The sequence below is a fragment of the Protopterus annectens genome, chromosome 7.part1 (assembly GCF_019279795.1).
Source record: "Protopterus annectens isolate FY-2018-M chromosome 7.part1, PAN1.0, whole genome shotgun sequence".
Classification (NCBI taxonomy): Eukaryota; Metazoa; Chordata; order Ceratodontiformes; family Protopteridae; genus Protopterus; species Protopterus annectens.
Genome location: NC_056740.1, coordinates 128,194,055 through 128,216,244, shown reverse-complemented (window position 1 = coordinate 128,216,244; position 22,190 = coordinate 128,194,055). Strand labels below are relative to the sequence as shown.

General features: G+C 44.0%; 1 protein-coding gene across 1 annotated transcript in view; it reads left to right on the top strand.

The window, feature by feature from the left end:
* Positions 1-22,190, top strand: part of PRKAR2A (protein kinase cAMP-dependent type II regulatory subunit alpha) — a 1,557,926-nt gene that overhangs the window by 540,930 nt on the left and 994,806 nt on the right. The window contains exon 4 of the mRNA XM_044078589.1: positions 5,898-5,981. Coding sequence (XP_043934524.1) covers positions 5,898-5,981 — 84 coding nt within the window. The remainder of the gene's footprint in view (positions 1-5,897; positions 5,982-22,190) is intronic.

The window sequence follows — 22,190 nt, the reverse complement described above, 5'->3', positions numbered from 1 at the left end:
TGGGGTGCTTCTACCTCCAAAGGTGGAGAAGACAAATCACAACCATATAGGAAACAGTCACAATGACTTCCCCCTGCCTGCACCAAGCACTTATCTTCTGGCAACACCCTTAGGGGGAAAACTAGCACTTTTTTCTCAAAATTGGCACATTATAACCCAGGACAAATGGGTTCTAGACATAGTGTCACAAGGCTACAAGTTTCATTTCCATACCCTGCCAAAGCCAAACGGTTGGCCAGACCTGCCCAAAAATCAGTGGGCAGAGGCTCAAAAACAAGTCGCAGCTCTCATGGACATGAGGGCAATTCAACAAGTGCCACAGCAAGAGCAGGGACAAGGATTTTACTCAAGACTGTTCTTGGTACCCAGAAAGGACAAAGCATGGAGACCTATACTGGACCGATCTACTTTAAACACTTTCCTGGATATACCAAAATTGAAGATGTTGACCTTACAGCAGCTTCTGCCCATGCTGGACAGCAAAGCTTGGCTCGTGACTTTAGACCTAAAAGAGGCATACCTGCATGTCCCAATCAGACAATCATGCAGAAGATACCTCAGATTCAAGGCTGGCTCAAAGCATTACCAATTCTCTGCACTGCCCTTTGGCTTATCTACTGCACCCTGGGTCTTTACAAAGTGCTTGGCACCAGTAATTGCTTACTGCAGACAAAGAGGAATACAAATATATCCTTACTTGGACGACTGCCTCATACAAGCAGAGAACAAGGACATTCTACTACATCATCTGACATTGTGATAAGACTTTTAACATGCCTAGGGTACACAGTCAACAAAAAGAAATCAAAACTAGTACCCTCTCAAGAGATATATTCCTGGGTGCAAGCTTAAATACAACTGCTCTATTGACTTATCTCACTCCAAACAAAGGCAACTGACTACCTATTTCAAGGAAATGGCAACAAAGGCCCAGTTATCTGCAAGAAAAATTCTGCAGGCTTTGGGCTTCATGGCATCCTGCATCTTACTAATTCCATATGCAAGACTGCATATGAGGAAAATTCAGTGGTACCTAAAAAGTGTCTGGACACAACATTGCCACAGCCTGGAAACAATGATTACTTTAATTCCCTGCCTACAGCAGGAGTTTCGATGGTGGACAAAGGCTTGTCACCAAAAAAGGGACAGCCATTCTCACTACCCCCAGCCAGGCAGAGCCTAACGACGGATGCTTCAGATTATGCCTGGGGGGCACACATGGCAGGAAGAGGCATTCAGGGCAACTAGTCCACAAACCAAAAGCATTTACATATCAATCAAAAAGAGATGCTAGCTGTTCAAAATGCCCTGACACCCTTCAAGGACCTACTTCATCCGGGACAACTACTGATAAAGACAGACAACACCACGGTCATGTGGTACATAAACAAGCAGGGGGGCACTGATTCTTATACCCTGTGCAGACAAGCAATGGCTTTATTGGACATAGCATTGACTTACCAAGTTCATCTGCAGGCACAATTCCTGCCAGGAAAGGAAAATACTCTGGCAGATGAACTAAGCAGAAACCTCATGGATACCTATGAGTGACACCTGGATCCACAAGTCTTCAGCATGATAACAAAGAAATGGGGACGCCCGGACATAGATCTATTTGCCTCCCCTCAAAACAGTCAACTAAAAAGATTCTGCACAAGGACTTATCACAGACAAGCTTGGAAAGTGGACGCCTTATCTTTCAACTGGACAAACCTATCAGTATATGCCTTTCCTCCACTGCCTCTCCTCCCCAAGGTACTCCTAAAGGTCAGGCAGGAGAAACCAAAAATGATTCTGACTGCCCCAGACTGGCCACGCCAGTACTGGTATCCAATCTTAAGGAACTTGTCCCAATGCCCAGCCTGGACCTTACCTCAAATACCTCATCTACTGTCCCAGCAAAACAATCAGATTCTGCACAGCCAACTCAGGACCCTAAACCTGGCAGCATGGGGGATAATGTAGCCATACAAACCACACCTCTCAGTAAAGCTGTGATGGATGTCATTTTAGAAGCCAGAAGGCCTAGTACTAGAAAATCCTATGCGGGGAAATGGAAGAGATTTTGTGCTTGGAACCAAGCTCAAGGAACTGATACAGCTAACCCAAATATTCCTCAGATTTTGCAATACTTAACTGAGATGCTGGACAAAGGCCTGTATTTTTCATCAATTAAAATCCATGCCTTTGCCATTTCGGCTCATTACAATACAGAGCCACCACTTTTTTTTCATCTTTTATTAAGGCAGTACCTCAGAGGAGCCAAAAACTTAAGGCCCCCAAGGAGAACACCAACACCTGCATGGGACCTCAATTATGTCTTGGAAAAACTCACCTTACCTCCTTTTGAGCCAGCTGCTACTGCGGATATAAAGTTTTTATCTTGGAAAACAGCTCTGCTCCTAGCAATAACTTCTGCAAGACGAGTTTCAGAGCTACAGGCTCTCATGGCTGTGGAACCCTTTATCATTTTTTATCCAGACAGGGTCTCCCTGAGAACAAACCCTACATTTATGCCTAAGGTGGTATCCAGTGTAGCCCTTAACCAAACAATTCATTTGCCAGCCTTTTATCCAAATCCACAGAACAAGGGGGAGAAAATTCTGCATTCTTTGGACGTACACAGACAACTTAGATTCTACCTGAACAAAACTAAAGTTTTCAGAAAGACAGAACAATTACTAGTGGCATATGCCACAACTTCACAAGGAAAGGCCATCTCCAAGCAGACTATTTCAAAGTGGATAGGTCACTGCATTCGTTTCTGCTACTCACAGCATGGCAAACCAGTGCCTAAGGGCATTAGGCCACATTCAACCAGAGCTGCAGCCACTTCTGCAGCCTTTCTCAGGGGAGTACCAGCCAAAGACATTTTAGAGGCTGCTACTTAGAGTTCAGTACATACCTTTACAAAACATTACAATCTGCCTCTTTACTCTAAATCCAGGGCAGGCTTTGCCACTGCAGTTCTGCAGGGCCTCATAGCCGCTTCTAATGCTGTTTAGCTCCAGCCCCCCAACCATAGCTTTGGGACTCAACCCAAATGTAATGACTGCAACAGTAAAACACGAAGAACATAGTACAGTTGTGTACACTAACCATAAATGTAGATGTTTGAGTGTATTCACTGTTGCAGTCCAGGTTACCCACCCGCCATCCCCCTTTATTTTTGCTGGAGCTTATCTTTACTTCTCTAATCTTTGCAACCTGGGTGGTGTATTTGCTTATAGATGAAGGTAAAGCTTATTTTGGTACATGTATGTTTTATTTACATAATTTTAGCCTACCCTTTTGGGGGCACCTGACATCTGGGACAAGAAAAACTGAATAAAATGGCGTCGGCTGCATCTTTTATACCCCTGACAACCTGACGTCAGGGAAGAGGCGACAGCAACCGACGCAGGACCCAAGACTTTGGAATTCAGGTCGACTGAGGGCAACCTGCCAGCAGGATAACCCAAATGTAATGACTGCAACAGTGAATACACTCGAACATCTACATTTATGGTAAGTGTACACAACTGTACTTTACACCTCCTCAATGTGCACAGACAATTACGTTTTTACTTTCATAGAACAAAACAGTTTAGAAAATCAGACCGACGTCTTGTGTCTTTCTCTCCAAACCGCTTAGGTCACCCAGTTTCTAAAGTTACATGGATATACTCTCAGAAAGGTTTGACACTACCTAAACCTCTCTGAGCTAATTCAACCAGATCCATGGCTAATTAGTCTGCCTTTTGGTCAAGAACTTCAGTTGACTAAATTTGTGCTGCAGCTACATGGTCCAAAACCCATACCTTTGTCTCATTATAAATTGGATATTATCTCTAGAAACAGAGCTGCCTTTGGTTTGGCAGTACTCCAGAATATCCATCTATGAAGGCCACCCGAGATCAACATAGCTGAGGAGTCTGTCCCTTATGTTGCAGAGGAATGAAAAGGAAAACAGATTTGAAAGTTATAACTAGGCATCTTTGTTGTCCATTTTCATTCTTCCTCAACTTCCCTCCTGTCCATCTCCCATCCTTTTTCTTCTGGAAGGACATATTGGACTGTGTTTGGAACCTATAGTTCCAGGTTGAGTCCTGTCTGTCTATACCTGCCTCACTGTAACTATTGAGAAATAGGGCAGCAAACTCAATCTGAGGCAGTGGGGAATGGAGTAGGGCATTATGGGTAGAGGAGGAGCTGGATCCGAAGTCTAGTGTATGCCGCAGAGTCATATCCGAGGATCCAATATAAACCCATACATTGAGGAAGAATGGAAATGGACAACACAGATTCCTAGTTATGGGGAGTACATAACTTTTAATTTTCGAATATTAGCATCACTGCTGAAGTGTATTCTGCCTATTTCCTACCATTTCTGTGTTTCTGTATCTCAGTTCCTTTGGAGATTAGTTAGGGATGTTCTTCTCACCTTGCAAGGCCTTCATTTAGACCTCCTGAGCTGATTTGGTAGGCCTCACTTTGGAAGAGCATATCCCTTAACTATCCAGGAGGCCTTTTGTAAAGCTTATTGGTACTGTTTTGGTGATTTCATTTTACAAAAAAGAAAAGATGTTATGGTGCGCACTTCGCTTTGCATCTGAATGCCTTGCTAACTTTATTGGCATGAGAAGTAGACCAGCTGCACTCTGAGGATGGCTAATAGCTTGAAGTATGTCTGGAGTCACAGGGCATCTGACTGTGGTTAATTTGTACATAGTAGAATTTATGCTGCAGTAGTGATCCTGTTATTCAAACATCTACTTTTGTGCTGAGTATACTCACACAGTTGTCTAATCTATATGTGGAAATTACTTAATGAGCCAGAGTATCCTTTTCAGTATCCTGTGGATGGGCAAACTCTTCATTCAGCAATGGCTGTTGGATATCAGTGTGATTCAGGCAAGTATGCTCTTGCTCATCATTTGCTCAAAGTTTAGATATGGGATTTCCATTATTTAATGGTTTGCAGAAGGCTAAGGCAAATTTGCAGGCTTTGTGGTTAATGTGTATGTGATTAATGTGTAATGCATGTGTAGCAAATATCCCTTAGTACAGGTTCTTGTGAAGAAGAAAATGATGTAAAGTGAATTCTAGAAAGGACTAACCCAACTAAAGGCTCATCACTGAAGTTTGCCTCCTAGGATAATTACTGAAAGTCAACCGTATTTTTATTTAAGTTTGTTTGTGTCTTTCGGCTTTTCACGGTTAGGGGACGGCACAGCGGAACTCCGGTCCGCTAATTATTGGCAGTAGAGTTTTACGTGCTGGCTTGCCGGGCCTAACGCTCAACCTTCAACTAAGGAAGACGCTCTAACTGAGAATCGAACGGGCAACGTCTAACTGTGAGGCGACAACACTTTGTGTGCTCAGGAAACTTAGTATTAATTGCTTCGAGCCTCTCACATTGACACAGTGCAACTGAAACCTTGCCACAGCCCAGACAACTTGAATGTGACTTTTGATCACAGCCACTAGCGAAGGCTTGCACAGCACTGAAAGCAGCCAGAACCAGGGTCATGGGCTGAGAACTGTCTCACTGTAGTGTAGTATCCTTCTGTAGTGTAGTATCCTTCATAGCATGTGGGTTGAAATGTGTACTCAGACAGGTGATAAAGAAGGCCCTCTGGTAATACAGGTGATCATGTCATCCGTGAGGGTCAGGGTTAGGATGGCAACCTCTTTGCTTGGCTTCCATCATGGGGGAATAAATTGGCTCATGACTTGTAGAAGGAGGCTAGCTGATTGGTAGGCATGAAGGCAGAAAGCATACAGGTTAAAAGAAAGTGTCAGCTTATTAATGTAGAAAATATATGACCCGTGTGTCCATCGTAACAAGGGACATGCTTTTTCTTGCAGTAGTTGATTGCTGTCAAATTTAGTGATCTTTAACCTTTATTTTACAGGTAGTTCATCCAAAAACAGATGAGCAGAGACTGCGGCTACAAGAAGCCTGTAAAGATATCCTTCTTTTCAAAAATCTTGACCAGGTAAAAGTTTTGTGCACATTTTGGACAATATAGAGATGGACAGACCTAAAAACGCGAAATATGCGAGACCATGTTTATTTTCACATACTGGATTAAATTAGTTTTATTTTTGCATTTTTAGAATATTCACTTTGTAGCGGACAGTTGATTGACAATATTTGTTCATAAAAAAGGCAAGCCTCACATGTGGCATAGAGGGATGAAGCCTTTACTGTAGCCCAGGCAACCTGAGTTCAATTAATGGCTGGGGTGTTTAATGGCACAGGCTGGAATGATGGGCACACCTGTCCTGGAGGGAAGTGAGCATATGGAATAGTCCCTTGTTGAATGCTAGTGGCGTCAGTGCTGAAAGGGCCAGGACTGGAAGGGGAGGAGACGCTGAGTAGACATAGCCACTGTATTTGCCCTGGGCTGTGCAAGTGTTCAAACCACTCCTTTTTATCTACCAGTCTAGCAAGAGGTTACATTGTAGTGCTGATGGTGGACTTTAGGGGTAGGAAAACATCCTAGTCCCTTTCAGTATGACATTGATATTTCCAGTAACTCGAACATTGTCTAAGACATGAGAGAAGTGTTGAATAGTGATGCTGAGCCCTCAACTTGGGAAGAATGAATGTGCTAGTGTGAGCATGCTAGGAGATGAAGCTTGATAAGGTATTCCAAACCTTTAAAATAGTGTAACGTATTCTACACTCACAGCATATTGTAAAATGCATGCAAATTCCTATGAAGTAAAAATGCAGCTTTAAGCCTGATTGTATGGTACTCAAAGGTCTTGTTAGCAAAACTCAAAAAGGTCAGCATAACAAGCCTTACTAAAATTGCAGTTTTCTTTTTTCTCTTCTGGAGAAGTAATAATTTCAGAAAATATGAACATCGTAAGGCTATAACGGTAGGGTAGTGGTTAACATGTTTTTCACGTCTTCCTATGTAGGTTTTCACAGAGATATTCCTTTTCCCTTCTACATTCAAAAATGGACAAATAGATAAATTGGCAGTTATCTTGAATTTGCTTGTGTTTGGTCACTACTGTATTGGCCTGGTGACACACCCAGTATTGATTCCTAGTCTTAAACCATTGCCCAACAAGATTTCTGTTGGGTAAAGCAGTCCTCCTTTGAACATGCCTACCTAGGTACCTGATATGTTCCATTCAGGAGGGCAGAAGGACTGTGCAAGTAGTCCAGGCTGAAGTTGGTATAACCAGAAGTCAAAGGTGTACGAGTAGAGAGGAATGGTTGCTGCATTATTGGTCTGATAGCTAGTCTGGGATCTAGCAATGAGGGCAAGCTGCATAAGCAACCTTAGGGGCCTTGAAGTCCCATAATATACAAGAAGAATAAATTGGTATGGAGAGAAACTGCAGGAGGTAGTTTTACCCCGGTTGCAGGGGAAGTCTATCCATGAAGTGGGAGTGGCTGCAGAAGAGCAAAAAATGTAGAGAGAATATTGCAGCCAAGGAGCAATGAAGGGTAAGGTCGAGAGGCTATTAAAAAAATATGTGCACACACACACACACACACACACACACACACACACACACACACACACACACACACACACACACAATTTAACTTTTTTTCATTGACTGTACTGAACGACTCCATTACCAAACTAACATCATCCTTCACTAATAACACTACTTCCTCTCGTCTACCTTACCCCCACCTCCTCATCTTCAAACACCTCCGCATCCCAATCTCCTCCTTTCTCTATAAGACCTATTCCCATATCCACAATAAAAAAGCTTCTCCAGAAATTGAAACCATGCTCCTGTGCCCCTGATAATATTCCCTCCTACTTTTTAAAGATAGCTGCAGAAGACATTGCCTTCCCTATCTGCATACTGATAAATTGTTCAATCCAATAAAGCTATGTACCCCAACTTTGGAAAAAGGCCATTATTATTCCCCTACATAAAGGAGGTACCAATAACAATATTCCCAACTTCTGACCTATAGCCATCCTATCCCCCATCTCCAAAATTCTTGAAAAATGTATCCACCTACAACTACCACTAAATTACTAGGTATTATTATAGATGAAAACCTTAACTTTGACCTGCACATAACATCAAAAAACACACCAAAAGCTTGGTATGCTCTACAGGCACCAACATTTTCTTAGCCTCTCTACTAGGCAAACCCTTGCAACTACCTTTTTATTACCCTTTCTGTTTTATGGTGCCCCTCTCTTCACTAATATCCAAAGTTCTACAAAATCCAAACTTGCTATGTGTTACAACAGAATAGCAAAATTTGCCACCAAGGCCAAATTTTCATCCCACCACTGTAAGTCACTGAAACAATTAAGGTGGCTGGAACTCCCCCACCATCTCTCATTCACCCAACTAACTACTGTGCACAAAGTAATCTACAGACCCACAGACTGTCCTACTCTCTCAACTGTACTTGACAAATACCATCCCAGCAGGATTCTAAGATCTTAAAAATCATCTACTTCTAAAAGTAAATAAGCCCACCTTACCTGCTGGTCAACTCCTCTATTCCTTCACCATCGCCAAACTATGGAACTCGCTTCCACCTCCTATAAGAAACAAAGGTGGCATCACCACCTTCAAACAAATACTGAAAAATCATCTCAACTCTTCCTGGCTATGTTCCTGCTCTATAACCTAACCTCTTCACTCTCCTTATATGCGTACTACACTCCTATGTCTTTTGCTACTAGTGACTGATGATACTTTCGCCATATTTATTTTTATCTTCACTTGTTGATACTGGGACAATAATTCTGATCAATACATCTCTGTGTATACCACTCTGATTGAATTCATTGAATTCTGCTTTAATGTATATTTTCTGTATATATTACTATAATCAAAAACTAGATTCCTGCTTTTATGTATATATTCTGTATATGTTACTATATTTACTATCTATAACACTGTTTCTACTTCTGTACTAATTAATGTTTATATTTTTTCTGTATCTCGTTGGAGCTTTTCTTCCCAGGCCTCAACTGAAAATGGGCTCTTTTAGGCCAAGTGGATTTTCCCGGTAAACAAATGCAATAAAATAAATAAATAAAATAAACTACTACACTATCTTACAGACAATCACCTCCTTACTCCCACACAACATGGATTCAGACCTGGTCACAGCACTTACCACTGCTCTTCTCTCTCCTTCCCTGAAACTATTAACAAAGCCCGTGACTCTGGCAGTATCGTATCTGCCCTTCTTCTTGACCTCTCTAAAGCCTTCAACACCATGTCTCACAGCCTTCTACTAACTAAACTTTCCAGTCTAAACCTATCCCTCTCCTCTCTCAACTGGTTCACCAGTTACCTGTCTAATAGGCAGCAAGCAGTAAAATGGAAAAAAGCCACCTCCTCATTCCTCAACACCACCACTGACGTACCACAGGGTTCCATTCTAGGTCCCATTCTGTCAATATTTTCATAAATGATTTCCACTATTCAATCCCAAATTCAAAACTTATCCAATACACAGAAGATTCTATCATCATCTGTTCGGCCACCTCTCCCCCTACCCTCATAAAGCTAACCCAAGATGATTTTTCTACCACTGCACAGTGGATGCTAGATAACCACCTAGCACTCAGTGCCTCAAAAAATAAACTCATGATATTTACCCCTTCTAAAGCAACCAATAAAAACTCTTTCTCCATCAGCAGCCAGAACAATACTTCACTCAAATTAGTACCTGAGGCTAAACTATTAGGTGTCCTCATTGATGACCTGCTTAAGTTCGACACCCACCTACAAATAAATTTAAAAAATACCAGAAACTTGGCATGCTTTACTGCCAAAATCGGTACCTCTCTCCTTCTTCAAAGCTCATTCTCTCTACCACATATCTCATCTCATCTCCAATATATAGCTCCCCATCTGCTTACTAACCTACAATCCTCTCTTAAGACTAAACTCTTTCTGTTGTAACAAAATTGCCAAGTTCGCCTCAAGCCACAAATCTTCTACCCATCACTGTATCTCCCTTCACAAACTAAATTGGTTAGTTACCCAATTATCTCACTTACATTCAACTTATTCATGCTCACAAACTCCACTTCAGTCCCTCCCTCTCTCTGCCACCCCCTTTCTTCCACCTTTAAAATGCACCTTCCTGAAAGACTCTTAAGATCCAACAATCATAATGTAATTGAATTGCACAAACCTACCCGTCCTCCTGGAAAAAATCTCCTATCCTTTGCCTTAGCACGCCAGTGAAACTCTCTACCACCATTTATCTGTACCATCGCTAGCCATGCTACCTTCAAATCCTCCCTTCACTCATATCTTATATCTCTCTGGGAATGCTCTTGCTTACACCCCACACAACTCCTTCACCCTACCCTTTCCCTGTCTGCTCTTCCCTTGCTCCACACCTCCCTTCTCTCTCCTCTTCTCCCAACTCTCATCCTTCTCTCCTCCCTACTAACACCCTCAGGCATCACATGCACTCTGTGCCCTATTGTTATATTTCTACAGTAGGAAATATATTTGTAAATATTCACTTATATTTTATAACTTTTATTTGTGAATATCTTAAGCTGTATCTTTGAATGCTATGATGTCCTTCATGGATGCATCTGCAGTCATAACAAGTGGGTTGTCCTGTCGTCAGGCAGCCCTGCAGTCGGCCGGATTCCAAAGTCCGGGTCCGGCTTCGGCTGATGTCGCACTCCACCCGACGTCATCTCTGTTGGTCTTCGGGTATAAAAGCATCAGCCGACGCCATTTTCCTCAGTCTTTCTTGCCGCGTGGCGCCCGAAGCAGAAGCTGTTCGCAAGTGCCGGTCGGTCGGATCCAGAGATTACTTCTACCGAATACTACTTGAAGACTTCTAAAGCTAAGTACCCGTTGGGGACTCTTTCTTGCCTCAGCCGATGTCAGAAAAAGTTAACAATTGTTTAACCTGTGGGAAACAAATACCTCATAAAGATTTCCACTCTTACTGTCTGCCTTGTTTAGGCCCAGCCCACGACGTAGCAGCCTGTTCGCCTGTGCCTCTTTCAACCGACGAACGCTTAGGCGTCGGTCGGAGTTTGCAGAACAGTTTTTCGGTACTGATTTTGCGTACATTATGCCGTCGGATCCTCCGACTACCCAATCTTCCAAAAACGCAAAGATAAAGACCGACACTCGCGGTCCGCGGTTTCGGCCGAAACCACGGCAAAGCAAATCATGAGTGTCTCGGTTTCGGCGAAACCGAGAAAACTGCTCAAAGTACAGCTGAACCTATTCTTACAACTGAGGCCCCTGCTACAATTCTTGAATCGACCTCAGAAATTTTACCCACTACGGTGGTTGACTTATCAGACACCATCCCCTTGGATGTCTCTACCCCAGCACGTGGTGCTGCTAGGCCTCCAGCAGCCATGTCCATTAAGGCCTTCGCCAGGGCTAAAGCAGCCAAGACTACTAAATCAGTGCCTGTTAAACCCCCCTCATCCAGGCCCTCTTCTAGTTCTCAAATGCTTTCTTTGGCAGAAGATTTAATTTCTTTAATTAGAGGATCTCAATCTCACCCAGACAGGGCCTCTCAGCCCCCAGAAAAGAGACCTAGGGCAGAACCCCCTGAGCCAGTGTCTTCTGATGATTCTGCTGATGAATCAGACATAACTGACCAGCCTGAGGCTCCCTTCTCCAATTTTGAAGATTCTGATGCTGAAGAATCCATTCCAGCTGCTTCCCCACCAGAAGAATTCTCCTTTGGGGAAACCTTGCATGCCATGCGAGAACAGTTCCAATGGCAGCAACAGGATTTTTCAGACTCCAGAAAAAGACTTAGGACCTTTCTGCACCTCCCACAGCACAGGCCCTTAGCTATACCTCCTGTTCTCTCTGTGGTGGATGATGCTTTCAATGATGTTTGCTCCGCTCCAGATTCTTTACCCCAGCCCCTGCCAAACCAGACAGATTTTACAGGGTGCCAGATACTCATCACCACCTTTACAAGGCCCCACTTGCAGACCCAGAAACTATATCCCAGGGTCCCAAGGCAGTAGCCGACCACAGCTAAAACCCTATTCCTTCTGAAAGGGAAGCAAGGTCACTAGACAGATGGGGTAAAAGGTCTACACTTCAGCTACTCTCTCAGCTAGAGCTTTAAACTGTCAGTTTCACATGATACAATACCAAGAGTTTATGCTTGATCAGTTAACTAAAAAACTAACTATTGATGAATCTCTTGATAAGAAATATGTATTAGAGATGGTAAATAACATACAACAGGTTAGCAACCATTCCTTAAAATGTGGCTATGATGCACTGGAGGCTTCATTTAGATCAGCCATGACAGGCACAGTGATAAGAAGGCATGCATGGCTAAAGGAACAAGCTTTACCGGATCATGTTAAAGCTAAGTTGCTAGATGCTCCTATGGACAAGTTTGTTTGGTACACCTGCCCAGCAGGTTATGAAGAAAATGGAAGAAAAGGCAAAATCTGTTCAAACTGTTAAAGATTTCTTGCAGGTTCAACCCCCAAGGTTTAGCAGGAACTGGCCTGCCAAAAATTGGTCCTTTCCTGACTCCACAAAATTTCAAAGGGGCAGGAATAGACGTTCCAGAGGCAGAAACCAATCCAGAGGAGGTGCCTACAGAGGACGACAGTGGCAAGGTAACAACAGAGGCACAGACACAGCCACTGCCACTACATCAGCACAACCACAGTGACTTAATCCTAAATCCGCCTACCAGGGAACAAATAGCAGCTCCTCTAGGCGGAAAGTTAACCTTATTTTCAAAGAACTGGCACTACATAACAAAAGACAAGTGGATTTTACAAACCATAGATCAAGGTTACCGGTTTCACTTCCACACTTTACCAGTCAAAAGAGGAATGCCAAATCTACCTCCAAATCAAAAAACAGAGGCTCTACGCCAGATAATGGAGTTAGCAAACATGAGAGCTGTGGAAAGAGTGCCAACAGCAGAACAAGGAAAGGGGTTCTACTCCAGACTATTCCTAGTTCCAAGAAAGGAAAAAGTTGGAGACCAATTCTCGACCTGTCCACCTTAAATACATACATCATTGTCCCAAAATTCAAAATGCTGACCCTACAGCAACTTCTTCCCATGCTGGGCAAGGAGTCTTGGCTGGTAACTCTAGATCTCAAGGAGGCATACCTGCACGTCCCCATTCGACCAATCTGCAGAAGATACCTCAGATTTCTTGCAGGATCAGAGCACTATCAATTCTCAGCATTGCCCTTTGGCTTATCTACTGCCCAGAGTATTCACAAAATGCCTGGCATCAGTAATCGCCCATTGCAGACTACAGGGAATTCAAATTTACCCATACCTGGACGACTGCCTGCTACAAGGGGACAACAAAAGCAAGCTGACAACAGATTTACAAAGGGTCATTTACTTGCTACAAGGACTGGGATACACAGTCAATTTACAAAAGTCAAGGCTGATACCATCCCAAACAAGGACATTCTTGGGCGCAGAATTGGACACAGTACAACAAATGGCATTCCTGACTACAGAAAAACAAAAGAACTTCCTCTTTACTTCTTGGCACTAACAAAACTGAACAAGTTAACAGCAAGAAAATTTCTACAGGCCTTGGGCTTCATGGCATCATGCATAATCTTGGTCCCATTTGCCAGACTACATATGAGGAAACTACAGTGGTACCTAAAGAATTTATGGTCCCAACACAGACACAGTCTAGAAACAGAAATCCCACTAATTCCATGCTTAAAACAGGAGTTCCTATGGTGGGCTCAGGCATGCCAGTCAAACCCAGGCCTGCCCTTCCGCAGATGTCAACCAAGCCAGACCATCACAACAGACGCTTCAGACCTAGGATGGGGGCCCACATGCTGGACAAATGCGTGCAAGGATTGTGGACACAGGATCAACTTCACCTGCACATCAATCTAAAAGAAATGCTGGCAGTAAAACTGGCAATCCAAAAGTTCAAACCATTCCTCAAAGAGGGCCAGTTGATGATAAGGACAGACAACACCACAGTCATGTGGTACATCAACAAACAGGGAGGCACTCATTCATACCCCTATGCAGAATGACCTTGGAGCTGTGGACCCTGGCACTCAGCTACAACATTCAGTTACAGGCAATATTTGTACCGGGGAAAGACAATACTCTAGCAGACATACTAAGCAGAACCACTTCGGATGCCCACGAATGGAAGCTGCACCCGGACATCTTCAAGACCATCTCAAAGAAATGGGGAATGCCACAGATAGACCTATTCGCATCACCTCTCAATCACCAGCTCAAAAATTCTGCACAAGGACATTCCACCCACTAGCATGGAAAGTGGACTCACTCTCCTTCAACTGGAAAGGCCTAACAGCATATGCATTCCCACCTCTTCCTTTGATACACAAGGTACTACTAAAAATCAAGGAAGAACGTCCAAGGATAATCCTGATAGCCCCAAACTGGCCAAGACAACACTGGTACCCACTACTGAAGAGCATGTCTCGAACAACATGTGGCCAATACCCTGATGCCTTTGATGTTAACTCAGAACAACTACAGCATCATACATCCAAACCTAAAAACGCTGCAACTGACTGCATGGAACATCACATAGCAGCAGCTAATCCAGAACTTTCCCAAAGAGTTAAAGACATTATTCTTGAAGCACGCAGACCTTCAACAAGAAAGAACTATGCTGGAAAATGGAAAAGGTTTGTCATTTGGAGTACCGAAAGAGGAAAAGATGTGTCAAACATAGATATGCCTAACATTCTGGAGTATCTGGCGAACTTCTTCATTCAGGCCTGTCCTACTCCTCCATCAAGATACATGCATCAGCTATTTCAGCAGAATACAGCTTTGATCCACCTGTTTTTTCGCACCCTTTGCTCAGGCAGTTCCTCAGAGGAATCAAGAATGTAAAACCTCCAAGGAAACCACCATTACCAGCTTGGGACTTAAACTTTGTGCTAGAAAAGTTGACACTAGCACCCTTTGAACCAGCAGCAACAGCAGACCTACAACACCTGTCATGGAAAACTGCTTTCCTACTGGCAATTACTTCAGCAAGGAGGGTTTCAGAACTACAGGCCTTAATGGCAGTGCAACCCTTCCTAATCTTCCACCAAGATAGAGTGTCCTTGAGGACTAATCCTACATTTATGCCTAAGGTGGTATCCAGAGTATCTTTAAACCAGGCAATCCACCTACCTACCTTCTTTCCCAACCCACAAAACAGAGGGAAAGAATACTGCATACCTTGGATGTACATAGACAGCTACGCTACTACTTGGACAGAACAAAAATAGCAGAAAGACTGACCAACTTTTGTAGCCTATGCAACAGGAAGGGAAGGAAAAGCTATTTCCAAACAGACAATCTCCAAATGGATAGGAAATTGCATACGATACTGTTACTCCTTCCATGGAAAACCAATTCCACAGAACATAAGACCTCATTCTACAAGGGCAACAGCCACTACCACAGCCTTCTTACGAGGAGTGGCAACCAAAGACATTATTGAGGCGGCTACTTGGACCTCCGTGCATACATTTGCCAAGCATTATAATTTGCCTCTTTATTCCAGATCCCGAGCAGGGTTTGCCACTGCTGTACTGCAAGGGATCCTAAACACACCATAATCTACCTTTATCCTCCTCCCTAGTTGGCTATGGTATTCTACCCACTTGTTATGACTGCAGATGCATCCATGAAGGACATAGTACAGTTTTGTACCTACCATAAATGTAGATGTCCGAACTGGATAGCATCTGCAGTCAGGATTACCCTCCCTCCTTCCCTCTGTGGTACTCCTAGGGTGTTTACCCTCCTAATAGCTAGCTGTTGGGCAGTCTTTTATGGTGTATTTGTTTGTATATATGTACATATATGCTTATTGTTGTGTTTACCTCTATCTATTTGGAAACATTGGCATCTATCCAAATTTTACCCTGCAAGAGGGCTACTGGCATCTGGGGCAAGAAACACTGAGGAAAATGGCGTCGGCTGATGCTTTTATACCCGAAGACCAACAGAGATGACGTCGGGTGGAGTGCGACATCAGCCGAAGCCGGACCCGGACTTTGGAATCCGGCCGACTGCAGGGCTGCCTGACGACAGGACAACCCACTTGTTATGACTGCAGATGCTATCCAGTTCGGACATCTACATTTATGGTAGGTACAAAACTGTACTTTCTTATTTGTACTTCTGTATTACTATGTATACTATGACTTTGATCATGTGTATTGTTTCTGTGGAGCATTTATCTTGTGTATGTGTTATGAAACTTTTCTCCCCAGGACTCCATTGAAAACGGGTTCATCTGATGTTAATCTTCGTTCATTCCTTACTAATGAACCGAGCCGGCCAAAATCAAGCTCGCGTCGGCCAAAAACTCTCGAGCCAAGGTCCTACCTAGAATGCTCTGCTCCCTGTTACCTCAGGTCTCGTTTGCGGTGTTGCTGTACAGCCGTGTCAAGCCACTTTCTCAGCCAAGTGAATCATTTTTTGAAAGTTTTATACATTGTTCTTACTTTAAATATTTTCAGATAGTTTCTACTAATTTTTTCTTACCCTATCATACTTTAGACTCTCTCCCTTTAGTCTTTTCCCTTTATTACTCCTTTTTCTTACCTTTGAGATAATTCTTCATTACCATCGTTGGTAATCCTTCCTTTTTTCTTCTTACCTTTTTGGGTAGCCTTTCCTCTTCCTTTTGGTATTGTTCTTCTCCACATCATTATGTTGGATAAGAAAAGTAGCATTGGTTTCAAGCAGTGTAAGGATTGCAGCCGTAAGTTACCGCTTTCTGATAGCCATGACTTGTGTCTACTGTCTGAATGTCTGCCACCTTACTGTGGATCCCCCGTGTGGGGTTTGTAAAAATTTTTCTACCAGGACTCTTAACGAGAGGAAGAAATAAGTTAATTTTGAAAGGTCCTCTCAAGTCTCCTTTCTCTGAGGCTATTTCTGGGTTGGAAGGCTCACCCCCTCCTGTTAAACCTCGTAAGAGGCAATTCTTCCTCTTCATCATCGAACTCGCTCCCGTTTTCTCCCACTGGAGATCGTAGGGGGTCTACTCATAAGGTGAAATTGATTACTACTTCGGCTCTGCCACCTGTGACCCTGTCAGCTCCAGCCTCTGCACCGCCCTAAATGATTCTGGCTCCAGCCATGTCTTCCTTATCGATACCGACACCGAAATTTCCGGTGCAGACAACCACGGCTCCAACAGTTCTGTCTCATCCCTTACCGGCACTATCCATGCAGGTACAGTCCCCTTCAGCACCGTTGATACAATCCCCTTCGGCTCCGAATATGACTTTTCTGTACTCCACGGTGCAGACATTTTCGGCACTGACATGATGTTCTTAGTGTTTCACTGTTGCAGTCATCACATTTAGGTTATCGGCCTGCAGGTAGCCCTCAGTCGGCCTAAATACCAGAGTCTTGGGATTTCTGTGTCGGATGCTGTCGCCTATTCCATGACGTCAGGTCATTAGGGGTATAAAACATGGAGCCTGCAGGAATACAGCTTTTCTTGCAGCGCAGGAGCTCGAAGCAGAAGCAGTTCGCAAGTGCCGGTCGGCTGCTACCTGACATTTTTGTTTTTTGAATTTCAAACATGAAGTCTTCTAAAGCTAAGTACCCCATTGGGGATCCTTTTTTCTTGCTCGAACCGATGTCAGAAAAAGTTAACAATTGTCTTGCCTGTGGAAAGCAAATACCTCTTAGAGATTTTCATTCTTACTGCGTCACCTGTTTAGGCCCAGTCCACGATGTTCCTTGCTGTCGGTTTTGTGCCTTGTTCAACGCCCGAAATATTCGTCGTTGGGCTATCTTTGTCACTGAATTCTTTCACTCTCGTTTCCATATTCCAAAATGGCTTCGTTAAGCCATCTGACTGTCTATCTTCTGAAAAAACGTAAGGATAAAGACAGAGACAGACCACATAAGTCCAAAACTGCCGATGACGCTTCCGTTAAGCTAGTCGCCAGTCCGCCGGTACTCAGTGAGGTGCTTTCGCAGCCCCTGATACACGCTTCTACAGATTCACAGGCCTTTACTGAGACCCATTCGGAGTCCCGGTATGCAGCGAGATGGAGCCTGCGGATGTCGTGCAGGCGCCGGCTTCTGAGGGTGTATTCAGACCTTCTGATGTTCGTATTAAACTGACTACTTCGTTTTTTACTAAAACTACCGAATTTCTCAGGCCCAGAGTTTGCACTATGCCTAGGAAACAGACGACCAAAGCGCATTCTCAAGCTCCCGTGCCTCAGAAACAAATGCTTAGAATGGCTGAAGACCTTATTACTTTAATTAGGGGAAGCCAGCCTTCTCCCTCTGAAAGACGAAGGATTGATTTTCCTTCTGATTCTACAGACCATGAATCCGATGACTTTGACCCCTCTGATTACCAGTACATACCCTTATCCACCTATGAGGATTCAGATGCAGAGGATTCCATTCCCTCTGCCTCCCCTCCAGAGGACTTTTCTTTCGGTGAAACCTTGCATACCCTAAGAGAGCATTTCCGCTGGGAATGCCAGGACTACCCTCAGTCCAAAAAGAGACTCAGGGAATTTTTAGACTTGCCTCAGCACAGGCCTCTAACTATAGCCCCTGTCCTGGTTATTGTAGATTATGTCTTCATGGAATCATGTCTTACCCCTGATACTTTGCCTCCAGCTCCTAAAAAGCCTGACATGTACTTCAGAGTACCTAACTCTCACAAAAGTCTCTTTAAAAGTCCTACTGTGGATCCAGAGACCATTTCCTAGGGACCTAAAGGTATTAAGGCTACTACAGCCATAACTCCTACCCCTTCAGACAGGGATTCTAGGGATTTTAGACAGATGGTGTAAAAAGGTATATACCTCTGCAACTGTTGCCATCAGGGCTTTAAATTGCCAGTTTCACATGTTGAAGTACCAGCAGCATATTATGGAACTAATTAAACAAAAAATGTTGTTGATTCCTGATTGTGCAGAAAATAAAGATTTACAAGAGTTAATGCATTCTGCAAACCGAGTTGGTAAACATACTTTGCAGTGTGGTTTCTGCTGTTGCTGGGTCTGTTCTGAGAAGGCATGCTTGGCTGAAGGAACAAATCTTGCCAGACCATGTCAAAGCAAAATTACTAGATTCTCCATTACACCAAGAATGTTTGTTTGGCACGAAAGCAGAAGTTCTTAAAAAGATGGAGGAAAAATCTAAATCTATGCAAACTGTTAAAGATTTCTTACAGGTGTAGCCACCTAGATTCAGTAGGCATTGGCCTTCAAAAAACTGGTCCTTTCCAGTCCCTCCCAGGCCTTCTCAGTCTAAACCCAGGGGCAACAGACCACAAAGTCTCAGGGTATGCACAGATCTAAACAATGGAATGCTCAAAAGTTCACAATGACTTGTCCTCCATCCTTCTCAGCCATGCCCAAGTATTTACACCCCTAGGAGAAAAACTTGCCCTGCATGCAGAAAACTGGGAATACATTACCCAGGACCGATGGGTCTTAAACATTGTATCCCAGGGATACAGATTCTACTTCCACTCACTGTCAACCCCAAACGGATTGCCAGACCTTCCTCCAAACCAGTGGGCAGAGGCCCAAAAGCAAGTACTTTCTCTTCTCAGTATCAGGGCTATTCAACCTGTTCCAACAGAGCAAAGGGGACAGAGTTTCTACTCCAGACTGTTTCTGGTGCCCAGAAAGGAGAACGCTTGGTGACCTATTCTGGATCTGTCAATTCTCAACACCTTCCTGGTGGTACCAAAGTTCAGAATGTTTACACTCCAACAGCTGCTTCCTATGCTAGCCAAGGACTCCTGACTGGTCACCCTAGACTTAAAAGAAGCTTATCTGCACATCCCCATAAGGGAGGGAATCTTGCAGGAAATATCTACATTTCAGGGCAGGCTCTATGCACAATCAGTTCTCTGCACTTTCCTTTGGCTTGTCTACTGCACTCAGGGTATTCACAAAGTGCCTGGCTCTAGCCATTGCATACTTCAGGCAGAGAAACATTCCAATTTACCCATATTTGGACGATTGCCTGATTCAGGCGGACAGTCAGGAATTGCTACTTCAGCACCTGACATTTGTAAAGAGACTCCTAACTTCTCTGGGGTATACCATCGATGAAAAGAAATCACACCTGGTACCCAGCCAAAAAATTGTATTCCTGGGAGTAAGTTTGAGCACAACTTGGCAGATGGCATTCCTCACTCCAGAAAAGCAGGTTTGTTTGACACATTACTTCAAATTACTGGCCACCCAAACCCAGCTATCTGCAAGAAAAATACTGCAAGCCCTAGGGTTCATGGCCTCATGCATTCTACTAATTCCATATGCAAGACTGCATATGAGAAAACTTCAATGGTACTTAAAAAGTCTCTGGTGTCAACATTCTCAGGACCTGGAAACAGTGATTCCTATCATTCCTTGCCTAAGGACAGAGTTCCTTTGGTGGGCAGAGGCCTGCAACCACAACAAAGGACTCCATTTCATTTAACCCTCCACCGTCTAAACCCTGACAACAGAGTCATCAGACTATACATGGAGGGCTTACATGGCAGGCAATTGCATTCAAGGCAAATGGAGCCCAGGACAATGCGCCTGCATATCAATCAAAAAGAAATGTTAGCTGTACAGAATGCACTGACAGCCTGCAAATACCTTATTCCTCCAGGACAACTCTTGATAAAGACACCACAGTTATGTGGTACATAAACAAGCGGGGGGAACTCATTCCTACCCACTCTGCAGATTAACCATGGCCCGGTGGAACACAGCCTTGAGCAACCAAGTGCACCTACAAGCTCAATTCCTGCCAGATAAGCAAAATTCACTGGCAGACGATTTAAGCAGAAATCTAATGGACCCATACGAGTGGAAACTGGAACCCAACTCATTCAAGCTTCTAATACACAGGTGGGGGACACCAGAGGTGGACCTCTTTGCCTCCCCCCCAAAACCATCAATTGAGCAAATTTTGCACCAGAACTCCCCAGAGCCAAGCATGGAAAGTGGATGCCCTATCCTTTACGTGGGAAAACCTCTCAATCTATGCCTTTCTCCCTCTGCCCCTCCTCTCGAAAGTACTACTCAGGATCAAACTAGACAGGCCAAGGACAATCCTTATTGCACCAGACTGGCCATGCCAACACTGGTACCCACTTTTAAGCAGTCTGACAACAGTGCCACCCTGGCACCTGCATCAGACCCCCTCTCTGCTGTCCCAGCAGGAGGGCCAGATTTTGCATCCTCAGCTGCAAACCCTGAACCTAGCAGCCTGGCTTAATCCCTGAATACAGGGTACCAGTAAACCCTCAGCAAACAGGTGCTGGATGTCATCCTTGAGGCCAGGAGACCTAGTACTAGGAAATCCTATTCAAAAAAGTGGAAAAGATACTGTTCTTGGAGCCAGTCTTGGGGAAAGGGCACAGCCGCGCCCACCTTACCTCAAATCCTAGATTATCTAGCAGAGCTGCTCCACAAAGGCCTATCCTTCTCATCAGTTAAGGTTCATGCCTCTGCCATCTTAGCTCATTACAATACTGAGCCACCCCTCTTCTCTCACCCTCTGGTCAAACAGTTCCTGAGAGGAGCTAATAATTTAAGACCCCCGAAGAAAGCCCCCTCTCCTGCCTGGGACTTGCTTTAACTTTGTACTAGAGATGCTCACGCTTCACCCTTTTGAGCCTGCTGCTACAGCAGAGTTAAAATTCCTCTCTTGGAAAACAGCCTTGCTTCCAGCCATCACTTCAGCAAGAAGAGTGTCTGAGTTACAGGCCCTTATGGCTGTGGAACCCTTCATTAACTTCCATGTGGAACCCTTCATTATCTTCCATGCGGACAGGGTTTCCCTCAGGACTAACCTATCATTTATGCCCAAGGTGGTATCCAGTGTGGCTTTAAACCAATCTATCCATTTACCAACCTTTTTTCCTAATCCTCAGAATAAAGGGGAAAGGATCCTGCACTCCTTGGACGTGCACAGGCAGCTTAGGTTCTACCTTGACAGGACTAAACCTTTCAGAAAATCTGACCAGCTACTAGTCAGCTTTGCTACAGGAGCAGAGGGCAAGGCCATTTCAAAGCAAACCATCTCCAAATAGATAGCACACTGCATCTATTTCTGCTACAAACACCATGGAAAACCTACCCTACAGGGGATCAGAATCTATTCCACCATGGCTACCTCAACCTCTACAGCATTTCTCAGAGGAGTCCCTGCCAGGGACATCCTGGAAGCTGCAATCTGG